We start from the raw sequence: 17980 nt of genomic DNA on the forward strand, positions 1-17980 counted from the left end.
TCTATGGAAAAGTAAATTGTTAGTGACCTTAAAGAGATCTAGTCTGAGAAATTAAATTCACTAACTTAAACAATTCACTCAGCTCAACTATTTCACTTCTAAAATATTTAATTGTGCCATTATGTTTGTTTCTGATATTCTTCACACCAAAACAGTCAATATGAACACAATCAGTTTCCATTTAAATATTTTAGATGTTCATCTAGATCATTTCTCAGAAGCTTCATTCAGTATAACTCAACATGGCTTTACTTGTTAAGACTGATGTCTATAGAGTTTGTAATTTTTTTTTTTTTACAGAAATACTTTAGAACCAAAAAAAAGTACTTGCTTGGTTCAGAGCACATGAAATTTAGCAAGACTTCAATGCATTAAAAATTCTGGAAGATCTCATACTATGGCAGCAGAATTCAAGCCAAATTCCAAAATCTATCTCAAGTCACATTTTTGTTACCCTCTCCCACCAATTTTATAAAACTTTTTTTTTTTTTTTTTTTTTAAGGATAAAAGGAGGGAAACATTAACAGACATACAACATTTTACAACATATCACAAGCACAATACAGACAATACAGAGTTCCAAAGTGGTAGGGAATTAACAATGGTGGTTGTATTACATATTGATATCTTCAAAGTGGCTTCTCATGAAAACAGATATAGACATGCAATACTGGTCAACCAAAGACTCATTGACAGTTTCTTTCAGCATAGAAACAGCAGATAGAAGAACAACCATGTTATCTATCCTGTATATACATACATACAAAATTTCTCCTTCTTTCCCTTCTCTCTTCCCACATCCCAGAAGCCCTTTACTCTTCGGTGGTTTCCTATCATTTCACAGTGTCTATCATACCTCCGAGTTTAACTTAACTCTTTCAAGTTTTACACTAGTGACACAATGCGGTGCTTGCACATGTATGTTTGATTTATTTCACTTATGAGTATGGTCTCTAGTTGTGACCATTTAAATATAAAGGCCTCGAGTTTATCTTTCTTTACAGCTGAGTAATATTCCATTATATAAAAGTACCATAATTTTCTTATCCAATCCTCGGTGGATGGACATTTGGGTTGCTTCCACATTTTAGCAATTACAAATTGTGCTGCTATGAACATAGGTGCACATATATCACTGTGATATGATGTTTTTAGATCTTCTGGGAAAATACCCAGCAGGGGGATAGCTGGGTTGAATGGGACCTCTAAACCTAGTTTTCGGAGGAATCTCCAAACTGATTTCCACAGTGGTTTCACCAGTCTGCATTCCCACCAGCAGTGGAGAAGGGTTCCTATTTCTCCACAGCCTCGCCAGCATTTGTTATTGGTTGATTTCTTAATGCTAGCCATTCTTACTGGGGTAAGGTGGAATCTTAGTGTTGTTTTAATTTGCATTTCTCGAATGACTAATGATGTTGAACATTTTCTCATATATTTATTTGCCGTTTGTATCTCCTTGTCTGAGAAATGTGTGTTCATCTCAGCTGCCCATTTTTGGATTGGGTCTTTGAATTTGGAGGGGCTGAAATTTTTTAATTCTTTATATGTTCTAGATAGAAGCCCTTTGTCTGAGGGACAATCAGCTAAAATTTTTTCCAAGTTTGTTGGTTTTCTTTTGACTCTGCTGGTGATTTCTTTAGATGTGCAGAAACTTTTCAGTAGGATGAGATCCCAGTTGTTGATTCTTTCAAGTGTTTCACGTGCAATTTGGTTTTTATTCATGAACTCTCTGCCTACCCCTATGTCTTCGAGGTTTTTACCTACTTTCTCTTCCAATAGATTTAGTGTTTAATTATCTGAATAAGCAACATAAACTCTAATGAAATTATGTATTATTTGATGTCATGTATTTAAAGCAAAAGTTCATCCTGTTTCTGTTTTTAAGTAAATTTTTGTTGGAACTGTATGCCTTCTTACTGAGAGTAACCCTAAGGATTCACTTTGTCCTCTGTTACAGAAGACAATCGATGTGTCTCTTCAAACGCAGCATCATGTACCCGCTGCCTTGAGCTGGGTCCAGAGTGCGGATGGTGTGTTCAAGAGGTGAGCTTTTTCTTTTTCTTTCTTCTTTTCCTCACACTTGACTTCGTCTTCAGCATTATTTCATTCCCTAATATTTTGTGCCTTGATGGTGCATCAAGAAAAAAAAAAAGATAATACTGAGCATCACGAAAAATTATTTGATTTTATGCTGTTAGAAATAGCATATCTGGCTGAATATAAAATTAAATATAGCTTTTATTGGGAAAATTATAATAATTTTGAAATGAGGTGCAAACCATGTTATGTTTTCCATCTGTCCTATAGAAGGAATTGGCAAACACAGATAGTAACTTTTGATAGTTCAGCAAGCTTTGGTGGGAAATTTATGCCGCACCTTGAGGTGTGAGGTTTTCCCTAAGTTGGATTGTTCTCTTGTGATTGCTTATTAAAGAAAAGTAAGCTAGTGTATTCATCCATTTCATTTGTTTTCACTTGAAAACTTGAAGGTAACTCATGTGCTCCATTTCCTAACATTGTACCTCAATTTGTTTTTTACTTACGAAAAATGTGGTGCTTTTCCTTTGACACATGATCCTATTCACGAGATATTGTGTACTCTTTAATTCCATGGAATGAAGAATAATTTAGATAAAGGTTGTATGTCTGTTAATGTTTTCCTCCTTTTATTTTAAAAATGAAAAAAAAAATTTAGAAAATGTTTATTGTTCAAAATTAGTATCTTTGTATTCTACCAAGAGAAATAAATCCTCAAGACAAAATTCTTAGTACAACAATTGTAATTCATTGGTCCTTTCTTGGCTCTAAATTTGTTTTGCAGATTTTTTTTTTTGGTTTCTTTCCAGTACTGGGAATTGAACTCACGACCACGCGCTTGCCAGGCAGGGCCTGCGCTGCTGAGCCAAATCCCCAGCCCCTATTTTTTTCTTTAGTTGGTACTTCTTCATCAGAACTACCTGTATATAAAAAGTTGCCTAAAAAACCTGCTGAATTGGGGATTTTTTTTTCTTTGATGAAATTGCCTGAGCTATTATACAGTTATTTATGTACAGTTATTTATGCAGCTTCTGGGAACTGGAACTGATAGGTTTTTAAGAACCTTTTGCTTGACATGGAGATAAATCTGTAGCATTTGTCTCCTCTGATTTAACTCAACAACTATACTTACCATCACCCTTCCACCTTTTGTTGTTACTGCTTGTTCTGGGCCATCCCCTAGACAGAGAAAGGAAACAGAGAAGTAGCCAAAGACGGTGGGTGTTGGCATCACTTCCTTCTGTGAACCAAATCAGAGCAGAAGCAGGAAAAGCGCACACAAAATGCAAGTCACCCTTTCTCGCTTATACTCGGAAGAGCCTTTGATATATTCTGGGCTCCACCAGTGAGAAAATTCAGTGTCATTCACACACTAGGAAGTGATTCACCACAAACCTCGGAACCAGGCAATGAAGACCACAGAGAGCCCAATTCTGGAATGTCCAGATCCAGTCCCGTCACTTCTGATTAGCCGAGACAAGACAGAATTCATCCACTCCTGGAGCCTCCCTTGCATCATCCCTGTAATCTCAAATTTGGAATTTACTAATAGGTTTTCTCTTTATTCAGAATGTTTGATGGCTTGGTATTTCCCAGCTCTAAGCTAGTACTCCATTTGGAAGTCTTACTGTGTCACCAAGAAAGGCTCTTAGAGCCCTGAATTCTGAGCCCACCTGACCTAGGCTAGAAAATGCTTAGGGGCAGGAAGCTTGGAAGAGCATTTAAACAATGGTTTAGAAGCCCAGTTGTCATTCATTTTAATGGCAGATTTCAGAGGGGCCCCTACTCCATCTCACAACTCTGACTGTCATGAAAAGTCAGCAAAGTCGCAGCTCTGGGAATAGCAGTCAGTCCTACCATAGAAGGAGGGATTTGGGTTTCCCAGAAAGTTGAGTAGTCAGATGGAAGAAGATAAGGCAAGGGGGAAGGAAGGTGACTGTCCAAGGAAAGGAAGCAAACCTGTGTCCTTTGCTGGCAAATCCTTCAGATGGGACCTCAAGAAACACATTCAGTAAGTCTCTTGGCTGTGCATGACCCTAAATATTATATGCAGTGCAATGTAACCTAATTTATGTATTCAAAAACCAGACTCTAAAGAGACTGAATTGGATGCAAGTCCTAATTCAACCAGTTTTTAACTGTGTAAATTTGGACATGTTACTGGGTACTCTGAACCTCAGTTTTCCCTACCTCTAAAATAGAAATATTAGTGACACCTTTCTTGCACTATTGTGAAGATGTAAGTAAACAATATGTGAGAGGCAAATAGCACACAGGCATTGCTTAAGATATGGGAGATGCAACCATATAGACTTTGTGTAGTTCAGAAAACAAGGAACATTGCCTGGGTTAATAGTATAACCTCAGGAGATACATGCTTGGACATGGCCACCATTATCTTCCACATCACTAAAGAAGGAGCTGTGCACTCCCTGCTCTCTAAACTGACATCATCAGCAGGTAGAATGTATTGTTGAATTTTGGAAGATCACCCATCACTGAAGCACAGACGCACTTGGTGTATTGTTTCTCAGCTAGTAAAGCTGGAAGTAAAAGGAAGGACAAGGAAGTTTCTTTTCTCATAATGAGAACAGTAACAAAATAAACCTGGCCTATGTAATTTGTCAAAAGTAAAAAAGCCACTAAAAAATTTACACAGCGTATGCTGAGTTTGCTTGCTTTCTCATGCAACATGTTAATTTGCCATTCCATATCCTTTATTTTCTCTTTCTTCTTACACTATATAAAAGTTATCAGAAGATAATTATAATAGAAAGGACTTTATCAATATTACCTAGGTTAATGTTTCTTGCTAACACCTATGCTAGAACTCTCTTCTTGGCTGGTGCATCTCACGGGGTATGTTATGGTTTGTGTCTGGATGTCCTCCCTAAAGCTTCATGCAGTCATGGGGCAGGCTTCTAGAGCTTATGATTAATTCCTGGTCCAATGCTGAGATTATGGGCTACACCCACCCTCGGATAGGTAGCTTGCATGCATGCAATATAAGGGAGGGAAAGAGGCTTGCTTGCTGCCACTCGTCCCTTTTGCTCTTGTTGCTTTTGCTCTCTTCTGCTGCCATGAACTGTTGCCCTCTGCCATGTGCCACTCTGCCTTGGAGCCAGCTGAGTATGGACTGAAACCTCCACAAACTGTGAGCTAAATAAACCTTTCCTTCCTTAATTCTGGGTATCAGGTATTTTGTCTCAGCAATGAGAGAAAAGTAACTAAGACAGGGTATCACAGAAGTTCAGAGGGTAACTTCAGGGGATAGTTACCCTAAATCAGTGATAGTGAACCTAAAATGTTCAGTGATACAAACAGCCCATTGCAGTACACATGTCATAGGTTTGCCCCTACTGTCCTAAACTATGAGAAGAAAGACATTCAGTGTTGAAAGGAGGATGACAGGGATCTTCCACTTCTGTGCAGGATGCAGTGTTTGGAAGTCCAAAAGATTCAGATAGGAAATTGGAGAAAAAAGCTTGTTTTATTTATATCAACAGAACATTATATTAAAATGAATAAAAGTAATAATTTTAAAAAGCCAGCCACAGTGACCTTACCTTGGACTTTTCATTCTCAACAAGGTTTTAGATGCAGAAAGTTGCCTGTGTGTGTTTTTCTTGTAGAAAAAGGTAAAACATAAAGATTAGAAGACATTAAAATGACACAAAAGACCAAAAATTAAAAGGGTGCGGTTTCAAATTGCTTTTCTTTTATACAAAGTGAAAAGTAGGCCACAATGGGTAAGGGCAGCATTCCACTCTTAAGTTTGATGCCATGGGCGTTTTCTTCCCTTTTCAAACCTAATTGGCTTGTTGGCAGCATTTTCCTGAGTTCGTTTTTATACTAGAGTAAAAACAGCCATGCTGATTCAGACATTGCAAAATAATTGAGAATAGTTTGACAGTTTCAGCAAAACTATTTGATGTTTCAAGATTACATAAAAAGATGGCTGCATAGTTACAGTAAATTAACCTCCCCGTCCTTCTTCTCCATTCTGTATACACATATAATAGAATCCCTGGCTGGCTGAAGAGAAAATTTAAAGCTATTTGCACATTATTCCTCTTCTACTACTTGAAATATTTGGGCGCTTACATCTGTAAAATGCTTATGGCCCTTTGTCTGTATCAAGTCATGTGAGTTATGAATGAGTAAACACATACCAAGCTTCACATACTCTCAATATTCCCCACGTTTGGGAGAAATGAGTCTTCCACTTAGCTTGCAGCTCTCGGGAAGAATGTGATTCATGCTGTAGCTGTTATTTGCCACCTTTCTCTAAAGAACTCCACATTATTTATATACCATAATCCCATGCCAGAATGTCCCTATTTTTAATCAGCGACCTCATATTCAACACTCATGTCTATACACACTTGATGGTCCCATCTGTATAACTCTTGGCATTCTGTAGTTCTCTAAACTCAGTTCTCGTGATAATTACATTTACCTGATTCAGGACTAAAATCACCCATGTCCTATTGATTTTGATGATAAAGACTCAGTTTGCCTTGCTATATTTCACACACCTGACAAACTTTGGTCCCTGAGGAAATATTCAACATGCTTTAACTGAATGGTTAGCTGATTAGAAACCTAGTTCTCTGAATTATCAAAAATACAGGAAAAATGATGACTAATGGCTCAAAATAGCAACTGTCATGAAGAGCACAGAGCAAACACCAAGCTTCTGGATAAGCATAGATCCCACATAATTCACAGCAACAAAATAGAAAGCAAAACATAGCCAGGTGTGGTGGTGCACACTTGTAATCTGAGCCCCTGGGAGGCTTGGGCAGGAGGATCACTGCAAGTTCAAGGCCACCCTGAGCTACAGAGTGAGTTTAAGGCCAGCCTAAACTTCATAGTGAGACCCTGTCTCAAAACAAACAAACAAAATAAAATAAAATATATATGTATACTTTTCACTACACTTTCTATTCTGAGGGAAAAGTCAGAATGTCTGTATGAAAAATTAAAATATCCATTTCTTCTCATTGAGGATAAATTAAAACTTACTCCATTAATTTGAGATTACTTGCATGGCTCCTGGATAGCTATTAGCTATTCAATGCTGAATGATAGTGCAAGTTTTAGAATCAGTTCCAGAGTCAGCAAATTTGAGTTCTGATCTTACATCTTTCCATCCCATCCCAAGCATTTTCCTTGGTTTATTGAATCATTTACAGGCTATTTTATGTATAAAAAGTCTGGTAATTTGATGGCCTAAGGAATTAGATTACGATTATGAATTTTCAGTATTCAATTAGGCATATGATTTCTAAAGACTTTCTCTCATATTCTAAACATAACAATATATAATAAACATACCAGTTGAATTCTTTGAGAACTGAGAGTCACATTTGGATGCACCAAATGGTCTATTTTGGTTAAATATTCTTTTGGATCTATCTTTCTAAAGTAAATATTTGGAAAGAATTAAATTGGTGTAATTTTACAATGCTCAGTTAACTAAAAGTGCTTGGTGTAAATCTCCCCTTTAATAATATATTTTCTTCTTTTTAGATGAGATTTAGACATTTTAAGTTTTACTTATGATAAATTTGCCAGCACTCTTATTAGAAACATGCAGCTATTTTAAACAGTTGCATAATTTATTCTATACTGGAAATGGTGTCTTGGCAGTATTTTCTTAGTTTTTTTTTAATTATAACTAAATGATATGCAGTAAAAAAATCAGTGATTTTCCTTCTTTTAAACAGGATTTCATTTCAGGTGGATCAAGAAGTGAACGTTGTGATATTGTTTCCAATTTAATAACCAAAGGCTGTTCAGTGGAGTCTATAGAATACCCATCTGTACGTGTCACAATACCCAGTGAAGATGAAATTAATACCCAGGTGACACCAGGAGAAGTATCAATCCAACTGCGTCCAGGTTTGGTGATTTTCAAATAAATCTATTATGATTCTTAATTTGTAAATACAGCTCATATTAAATTGCTTATATCTAATACATGTAACAAGCAGCATTGCTTGAGAAGAAATCATATTGAGCTCAGAAACAAAAAATAAGAATTTGAGTCTTTATCATAGAGTTCACTGTATGACCTCAGACACTCTGCAGACCTGACTACAATGATGTTATAATTAACTGTCCTGATCCCACTGTGATGTTACAGTGTTCCTGCACTTCTCCAGCTCTGGGAGAAGTGAAATATGTTTCATTGCACTCTCTCTCCCCCCAGTGACTAGCAAAATCCTGCCATGTAGTAAGAACTCTATAATATTTATTGGGTGCACTGATCAATTAATTAGTAGGAGACATGATTTAAACTAAATAATTATGGCCTTTGTGATGAACTTTTAAACAGAAACTTGAAGTTCACTATTCACATAAATATCTTGGGCAGGTTTGTGATGGCTCTTGAGGTTAAGATGCAGCTTTTCTTCTCTAGTTCTCTGATCCTTCCCATTCCAGCCTGTGTATCCTACAGTCTGATACTTGTTGCAGGCCTCTGGAGAAGTATTCATTTCCTCCACATTTAGAGTGTTCCAGTGCATGAACTGCATTTAGCAAGACAGGTCAAGGTACGCAAGTGTGCACCACTTGATTAGATGCAGTAGATGGTTCAGTGCAATCATTAAAGCAGTATGAAATCACATTTAACTTTTCATTATTTCATTGTGGGTGGCCCTGTCCTGCCATTAATTTTTAATATAATCAATCTTGACACATTCTTCATCCCACTCCAAATGCAGACCTATTTCATCCAGATTCTTTGATTACCAGAAAAACAAAATCCACTTCTGTCTTGGCCCTAGGCATGTTCCCAGCTTCCAATTAAAACTGTACTCCTCACCATATAAAATAATAACACAGCCCAATATGGACACACGTGAGCAACAGCTGGAAAGGGATGCACAAACATTCAAGTAATTAGGTTGGTGAGATTGTGGTTCTTGCCACATTTCATTGAGAAAAAATAGCATGATTGAGTTCAGAGAGAGAGAGAGACAGAAAGAGAGAGAGACAGAGAGACAGAGAGAGAATTATGTACTCTTTCCCTAATTCTCCTGTAGTATGTTCGCTAAAATCTGTCCTTCGATATTTCTATAAATACATATGAATCTCTTTTACACATACAGCTTTTTTATGTTATAATTGCCCAACCATCCTTAATGATTTTTTGTCTTCCTATTATTCTAATAGGTTCAATATCCCAGTTTTTCTGATCTATCTGCATTCTCTTAGATTCTTTCAAAATCCCCTAATTTCTTATAACTTTCCGTATCCCCAGGAGCACTTTCATCTGGTAACTTTCCCACTGTTCAGCCCCAAGAGTCTTCAAACTTTTAATCCAGCCACTGCCCATTTCAGGCTGTGTTAACAAGGAACAGTAGTGTACACATATTTCAGTTATATTTCAGCATTGACTCAGGTGTGCTCCCTAGAGCACATTTGAATTTGATGTCAGGTTATTTATATTTACTCATCTTTAGCACAGATCTTTCTTCCAGTGTTCTACACTCCTGGGTCTCCATTCTTCACTTTCCTTCCACAGGCTTTTCATAGTAACAGAACTTTAAAGAGCATCCCTTAATATTTGCTGGTGAAAGAAACAGAAGCCATATAGCACAATAGAACAATTCAACTTAATCAGTAAACTGGATGTCTTTGCTCATGGGTGTCCAACGTTTTGGCTTGCTTGGTCCACAATGAGTAGAATTGTCTTGGGCTACTTGTAAAATATATAATATAACAAATGTATAAGTGACAAAACTATATGTGTTAAATCTATTACACATATGGGTTTTATCTCAACTATGTAATACGCACAGGAGGAGGAGTTAGCACTGTACTATGCCCTCCCCTAGACACCCTTCAGGTGTCTGCTGTGGAGTCTGAACTCCAGCACTATAGAATCAAGCCATGAAAAACATCTCTGACAATTACATAATAATACTAAGAATCTACAGTCTTGCACAGTCATATTCCTAACATCTCTCCAGGGTCACATGCCGGCTGCTATCTGCAGGTTAGACATTCCTATTTAGTTTGGCTGTCAACAAAACAACATACACCGGGTGGCACCAATAATGGCAGTATATTTTCTCATACTTTTAGAAAGGCTACAAATACTAAAGCCTGGAAAGTCCAAGATCAAGATACCAGCTTACTCTCGTGATCTCATCTAAACCTAATTATCTCCAAAAGGCCACATCTCCCAATATGTCTCATTAGAAATTAGGACTTTCAGCGCATAAGTCTTAGGGAGGCACAATTCAGTCCATAGTACTTGATATATAAAATATCATTTTAAAAGTCCATAGAAAATATATTCAAATTCATCATATTTTAGGCAGGAAAATTCACTTCCGAAGAATAAATAAATTTTGTAGGCTATTGTCCTTAGCACAGTGCAATAAATTTTGAAATCAAAATTAAAAATAATTAAAGACCAGCAAAATTAAGAAAACCCTCTCTTAAATAATTCTCTCTGCAAGAATAAATAAAACTATGAGGCACATGCCTGTAATCTCAGCACTTGGGAGGCTGAGGCAGGAGGATTACTGCGAGTTTGAGGCCAGCTTAGGCTACAAAGTGAGCTCAAGGCCATCCTGAACTGCATAGTGAGACCCTGTCACAAAAAGACAAAAAAAAAAATCCTCCAGTCATAGACTAATTATAGCAATAAGGAAATGCATCAAAATTGGCTCAAACTACTCTCAGCAAAACACAAAACTTTAAATTCTTTTACTATTAAAGAAGAATGCATACAGATAGACTAAGGAGCCAGAGAAATAGCAGCAGCAAATATAAAACAACCCTAAAAAACAAAGGGAAGGAATTCACAACATAAAAATACAAACAAGAAAATTAATGAAATGCAAAATAAAAAGCCCAAATTAATTTAAAAATTCAAGAGCTGGTTCTCTGTGAAGTCCAATAAAATGAATAAATTATGGGCAAATCTAATTAAGAAAAGAGAATGAAAACAGCCTAGCTATGTAAATCATAACCACAGGAAAAAGTATTCAAAAAGAGAATATTAAGAAAATATAAACCCCCCCATTAAGTGGTAAAATGTTTAAATCTTGATAATATAGATAACTTTTGAGGAAAATATATATGTCCAAAATCAATTCATAAGAAACCTAAAAGTACATAGATCTTAAAAATTATAAATGTTTAGAATTATAAGTTGTAAACATCCCCTTAATAAGAAACATGTCCTAAAGGCCTTAGTTCTAAATGTTTTCATGGTAAGGAATGTTTCATTCAAACGTTCAAGGAATACATCATCTTTATTTCATATAAATTAATAAAATGCTAACTTTCAGCAGATTATCATAAAAGAAGCTTATCATGTACTACTTACCTTTAACAAATGTGAGTTTACCTTCAAATATCCTGCTCATTTCTTCAGTTTTATTTTTATTTGTGGGGAGTCGGGAGATGTAACACAGCTCAAGGCCTTTTTCATCCCTTTCTCTCTGCTCCCTCATCCCTCCCTCTCTTTCTTGATTCCCTTCCCCTCTGAGAAAGATCTATCTCCCTGCTTCCTAGTATCTATTTCCTTTTCGCTGTCATTCATCTTTTAGGTTTTGAAAACATTTGAGATTTGAAAACTGAGTTACATTTTCCCGCTCACGTGTTATGTTTAATGTATACGCTTCGATGAATTTGGCTTTTTCCCTCTTGTAGATATATGACGTAGGATGGTTTAGTTCTTCTGAAACAACAGATTAACAGTTCAGCACCTGGGAAATGGTTTTGGTGCTGTAGACAAGAAGTGGTGGAGCTCATGGGGCAGGAGGAAATTGGATGGATGTGAGAGAGGATGGGAAGGTGGAACCATTAGGGGTGGTGATGGGTGGGCCCTGGGGAACTCCTGGAATCTGCCTCAAGTACCTCAGGAGGGGAAACAGTAGCCCTGTGGAGGGGCTGGTGTTCATTTCAAAGTGGGACTACTTGCTGAAGCTCAGTTGGAGACATCAATAGGAGACAGAAAGTGCAGTCAGTATGGGTGAGATTAAAGGAGTAACAGAATAAAATGAGAAATGCTTAATTTTGTTTCGCTATGACACTTGATCTTATTCAAGTTCTCACTGTTTGAATTACTGTATGCAAATTAGCTTAACTGTCTAAAGGGTATAAACAATTTTTCCAACATAACTGTGAGCTCTGTCATGGAAGAGCTGTACTTTATAATCCCCATCTGTAGCAAATACTTATTAAATGAAGTTGAAAATTGAACAAGGAGTTCTGACATCAAAGAAATACCAGTTTGGGGGCATAGTGTAATACAAGCTGTATTGTACCAACTCCAGAGATGTAGAACAAGACTTCAGGAGATAAAAGTATTTTACTGAGACATACAAGAGTTGAGGACTTGACATTATGCAAAAGTATAAAATATATTTATTCTCTAATATTAACTTTGATCTACCTATAAATTATCACCATATTCCTATCGGATAAAAATTCATGCCATGCAATATAGTATCTCTCAATTTTTAATTCACTGTGAATACTTTTAATAGAACATACACGGACTAGATTCCTTAAAGAAGACTTGTAGGACTTAAAATTGAATATTATAAGTGGGGCTGAAAAATGACATTTTCTTTCACTTCTCACTCCTTAAACTTTGCCTTTTAAAAAATTTAGCTATAAATCATTAATTTTTCCCTAAGATTTACCTATAAATTATCCTACTTGATATTCTCTAAAAACATTGAGTTGAAACCTGTAGAAAGATAGAAGAGAAGGAAATGTCTAAAGAGAAGAGAGACAATTTTAATTCAGAAATAATACAATGTACTGTATGTGATAAATATTAGTATAAGGCTGTACCTTAATAAAAATGTCACACACTTGCTTCCTTTTAATATTATAAGAAAAATTTCTTTAATTTGGTATCGTTAAATTTAAATGTAAATATTTGCAAGATGCCTGTACTTTCTTCATGTCAGTTTTTAAAAAAAATAGTCAGCATTTTAACTCCAGCCCCTGGTATCCCATTCAACCTCCCCGACTCCACCCCTATTTAGAAATGGGCTAAAGATTGTGTTTTGCTGTCTTGAACCAATCTTCTTTGGGGGAACCTTTCATTCTTCTATTCAAATATTATAAATAAACATCAGCTTCTCTTTTTTCCTCCTACATTTTTCTACATTTTCTTACGGTTTTTCAATTTCATCTTATGCAGAACACTTTTCCATTCTCTGTTCTTAATGTCCAGTACATCAGAGACACTCACATCATTATTTGTGTTGTTTAAAGCTCATTCTGACCCTGTTTCTTTGGGCTGCTCAAACCAGTCACTGGCAATAGCTAGAAGTAGGTCATCAACTTTCCTCCAACTCCTGTTTCTCATTCTATGCCAGCGACTTACTTCTTGCCTTTGAAGTTAATTGAAGGAAATAGGGATCTGATCCTTCAGAATTGGAGAAGATATGAGGGGAGAGCTTTCCTGGAGATAATACGTGTAGCCCCACGAACATTTTGGGACCAGATGATACTCTTTCCTCTGAAAGAAACTCTAAACTCCCTGCACTGTGGGACAGAAATCCTAGATACCACCTCCTTCTGGGACCTTCTGAAGTACCATGCCAAAGTGTATTTCAAGCACAGAGTAGTTATTAAATAACTACCTAGTAAGTGGCTATGCATGCCCCAAACACAGGGCTTCAGAGGTGAAGAAACAGTTCTTACCCTTATGTTGCTACTTTAGACTAGATTCTACTCTAGGAATCATAGTGGTAATAATTACTAACATACATGTATTTACACACATGTACCAAATACTATGCTAAATATTCTACAAAACTATCTCTTGTTGTAGTTTTTAGCTACTAGCAGAAGATAAAGATGCCTTGTCTGGAATCTCATGATTATGTATACGGTAAATATAATGATATGGAAATTGCCATGGAAACACTGGGGCGTGACATTGGCCCAGTCCAGAAAACAGCAGATTACTGAGCAGTGCCTTGAAGTGGGAATTACATGAGGAAGGGAGGTTAGGATACCACTGGCAGAGGAAGGAACAGAAGCAGGGCATGGGAATATGTACTTGCGGAGTGTAAGTAGGGATCTACATGCAGTTTTGTATTGGTAGAGCTAAATACACAGATAGAGTCGAGGTTATTAGGCACTTTACTTAATCTGCCATGTTTAGTGAACACTAGCTATGGTTGGAGAGCTACTGACAAATTTGAAGCCAACAGTGACATAAGTAATTTGAAGCTTCAAAAAGACAGACTCTGTGGTATAGACCGTGACCACAGGGAAGTGGGACTACAGAGGAAGACAAATGAGGATACCATGGGAATTACTCAAGAAAAAGCCGTGAAGAACTAAATGCATAGGAATATATACCGATTTTGTGATTTAAATCTCAGGGGAAAAAGGGAAAATGGGGAAGTACTGTGTCCAAGAGAATATGAATATACTTTAAAGAAATCCACATAAACACATACCCAAATAGATTACTCACTCTTACCTGTCTTTCAAAACTATAAAGCTGTTGAAAAGAAGATAGTATTGGCATCATGACAAAAAAGAACATGAAATGAAAAAGAACTGAGTCATCACCAGAATCTCATTTCTCATCATAGAAAATTACTCATTATTTTCTATGATTGTTAAAGATATGAGAAACAAGAATAAAGTCATCACCACCTTTTATCTCTAGCATCTCAAACCCCTAAAGTGATAAGAGCAGCTATAATTAACTTCATGTGAAATAAAAAGAACATGCTGACTTATATCCGTTATTAAAATCCAATCTCAACATTAGGCCATGGCACCTTACAGCTGAAAATCTGGACCATATACTCCAGTCAAGTTTAACCTTATCAATGTAAAAAAAAACAAAAAAAATCCCACTGAACGTAACTCCAGTAAAACTTGATGCTTGGAATATTCCAGATATTTTTAAAGTGATAATAGACATATGTTGAATGTAAATTGTAAAAATTTAATGAAATTCTTAAAAGTAAAATTACCTTGTAAACTCTGGAGGGTTATTCTTGTAGGAAGATTTACCTCACTTCACCAACATTCCCAACCTCTTTATTTTAGACATTTGGATAGAACCAGTCAGCAATGGATGAATCTGAGGGTATGGTTTCACTCAGGGAAGAATGTGGTGGTTTTCAGGATAGTTCCACTGTTGTTGCCACATCATTTTGCCAAATAGTTCCTTTGGTAGCAATCTTGGGCCTGCTGATTCAAAGTGAAGACTTGCTCAACACCCTGAAATGATGTTCAGGTGTTAAGTAATGCTCATGTTTCATTTTCTTTCTCACTCCAATGGCCTAGTCCAATGTATTGGTTCTATAATGAGACTGTACAAAACTATTCAGATATTCAAATAATAAAATGCTAAAATTTCCAAAATTGCAACAAAAACTTCACATCATTTTGAGCATCACGAAAAATTTGAAGTTCAGAATCTTTTGATCAAAACTAAAGGATATGCAACATACAAATATTTAAGTGAATGTTCAAAGGAATTGAAGTCCCATATCAAATTATCTATGTGAGTTGTTTTTCTAAATTTAAACCTAAAGTTTTTCATCCCCATCTTTTGAATCCGCTTTATCTCCAGTATCTATATGGATTCTTGATGCCCCAGTGAGACTGAGATCTTCCTTAAGCTAAACCTTAAGTATTTTTAAATGGAGGTTAATAGTTCCTCCAACGTTTTAACAGCTTAATGCAGTCTGAATTTCACTGAAGGACCTTAAAGGTCTCATTTTTAAAAGATGTTAAAGTTAATGGGATATACTAAATTATCATAGCTCAGGCCCATACCGACCCAATTTAAGAATAGTCAACCCCAAGCTGTTTAGTACCTCCTTAAGGCCAAATCATGTTCCAGAACTAAGAATGTACGCCAGTCCAAAGGCAGTTCCTAAAGACACTGGCAGAGACTTGATAATATTTAGAAGCTTAACAGTGGCTTTTTTCTTAGATCTATCCATTATTTCTTGCCTGTTTTATGGAATCTATAAACAAAATCTATCAAACACAATTGGCTAGCTTTTAAAACTAGCATCAAAGGCATAGCTATCTTGTTAATAACTTCACAATGGTGATAGACACACTATTAAGTCATATATTTAGATGTTTCTCTAGGAATCAATTTTTTATGTCTAAGTTTCCATAGTTTTTATGTCTAGCCTTTGAACCCTCTGTGGCACTCCTATATGAACTATCCATTTTGCCAGAAGGCATTTCTACTGTCTCTTCCTGTGGGATACTATTGCTTAGAAACCTTGTCTTCAAGACTTTTTTCTCTCATGTAATTATCCAATCTAAAGCCAGCTTGAGGTTGTGGGAAATAAGTTCATGGGCAAGGCATGGTAATCCAAGCTTGGTCCCTTCAGTTTCCTTCTAGCAAATATAGTAAAATTGGAGACCAGCCTATTTAAGGCTACATATCTTGAGCTGATACTCAAAGCTTAAACTTCATCAGAAGTTCAGGGGCCTTGCAATGTATTTTATTGTTCTTTCCAGCAATGACTAAAAGACCTGTGTATGGAAAGATTCTCTTTTCCTCCATCACTGAAAATTTATCTTGCTAAGACTTTTGCCCATGCTGAGGACTGCAACAGATCCAGGTACTTGTGCTAAGGCTGGCATCTTGGTAATCCAGAATCAAACCACAGTAGCCTACATGCTTAGGCTACTGTGCCCTGACCATTTGACAAAGCTTCCTCACAGCCTATTTTTCAAGGAGGCCACTGAGAGCAGAATCTGCTTGTAGGCTGTGAACAGGTGGTGTCTGCTGAGGTCCTCTGTGTGGCTAACACTTGGCTGGAGGGCCCTGAATAGCTTGGGCCTCCAAGGTTTGTGATTTTGCTGATGCTACACAGACTTTTGTACTTTTGCTTAGGTCACCAAACCGTACTTTTGCTGATGCCCCTGCACAATATTCTGAATGTTTGCTGCTTCTTACAGCCAGCCATTCATCCCTAGTCAGCACCCTCATAAACTGCAGTGATTCACCAAGATAAAAGTACTAAGTGGCCGGTGCCTAAGGCCTTTTGCCATACGTCCAAGTCAACAGTTAAAAGAAACAACTACACAGCTTGTAAATTTAAAAGAACACTGACATATACATTAAAGTTTAAGCCCCTCTATGTGAATTCTTCTGCTCAGTTTGTTCTGTGCATATTTCTCATTTGCTTGCCCTGGATAGCAGTTTCCTACATTTCCACTTCTACAGATAGATGTCTTCACTAGAGGCGCCAAGGCTGAACAGGACAAACATTTTCTAAAGGCAGCTCAGCTCCGAAAGGGGTGGGGTGAAGAAACAGGTAGGGCTGGGCTACATATGCTGCTTCCAAACTCCTAAGCTGCCAAACTGGGAAAATTACACTAAAGAAGTTTCCTGCACAGAAAATCAGGCATCAGTGCTTAACTTCTTTCTCTTGTTGTTATTAGTTATAGCTTTAAAAGTTTACTGTTTTGTAGGTTAGGTGATTCTACTGGAAAACATCTGATTTGTGAAATAATTGAAAAGAAAATATTGCTACTTTTAAGTGCTTTATGATTCGGTCCACAAGGGAAGTCCCCTCAGAAAGCACTCAGACTGCCAATTATGTATTCAAGTTGGAATTTGTAAAAATACCTTCCATTTAACAAGTTCTCCATGGGCAAATAATTATGACTTCAAATGCATTTACTTTATTGTTTAAAAAGTAAAACTCACAGATTATAAATAGATGACTTTTCCCACTATATTTTAAATTGAAAACAGATCTACCAACTCTGTAGGGCCCTCAGGGAATAACCCAGGTCCATGTATCAAATGATAATATAACAGAAAACTAAATAAAACTGCATCGCAGACAGCTGTCCTTGAGAAACTCCCCACACATTTCTCACTAGGGTGCTTCTTCCAACACAGTCATTTTTGCTCAAGCCTCATGCCTTGCTTCTGTACTCCATCTGC

At 36.7% G+C, this 17980-nt stretch overlaps 1 protein-coding gene across 1 annotated transcript in view; it reads left to right on the plus strand.

Annotated features, from left to right (window-relative positions):
• The window catches only part of Itgb8 (integrin, beta 8), an 87318-nt gene that overhangs the window by 32797 nt on the left and 36541 nt on the right, over positions 1-17980 (plus strand). The window contains exons 2-3 of the mRNA XM_005377365.2: positions 1958-2043; positions 7770-7944. Of these exons, the coding sequence (XP_005377422.1) occupies positions 1958-2043; positions 7770-7944 (261 nt within the window). The remainder of the gene's footprint in view (positions 1-1957; positions 2044-7769; positions 7945-17980) is intronic.

Source organism: Chinchilla lanigera, unplaced genomic scaffold, assembly GCF_000276665.1.
Source record: "Chinchilla lanigera isolate Chin_1 unplaced genomic scaffold, ChiLan1.0 scaffold00009, whole genome shotgun sequence".
Classification (NCBI taxonomy): domain Eukaryota; kingdom Metazoa; phylum Chordata; class Mammalia; order Rodentia; family Chinchillidae; genus Chinchilla; species Chinchilla lanigera.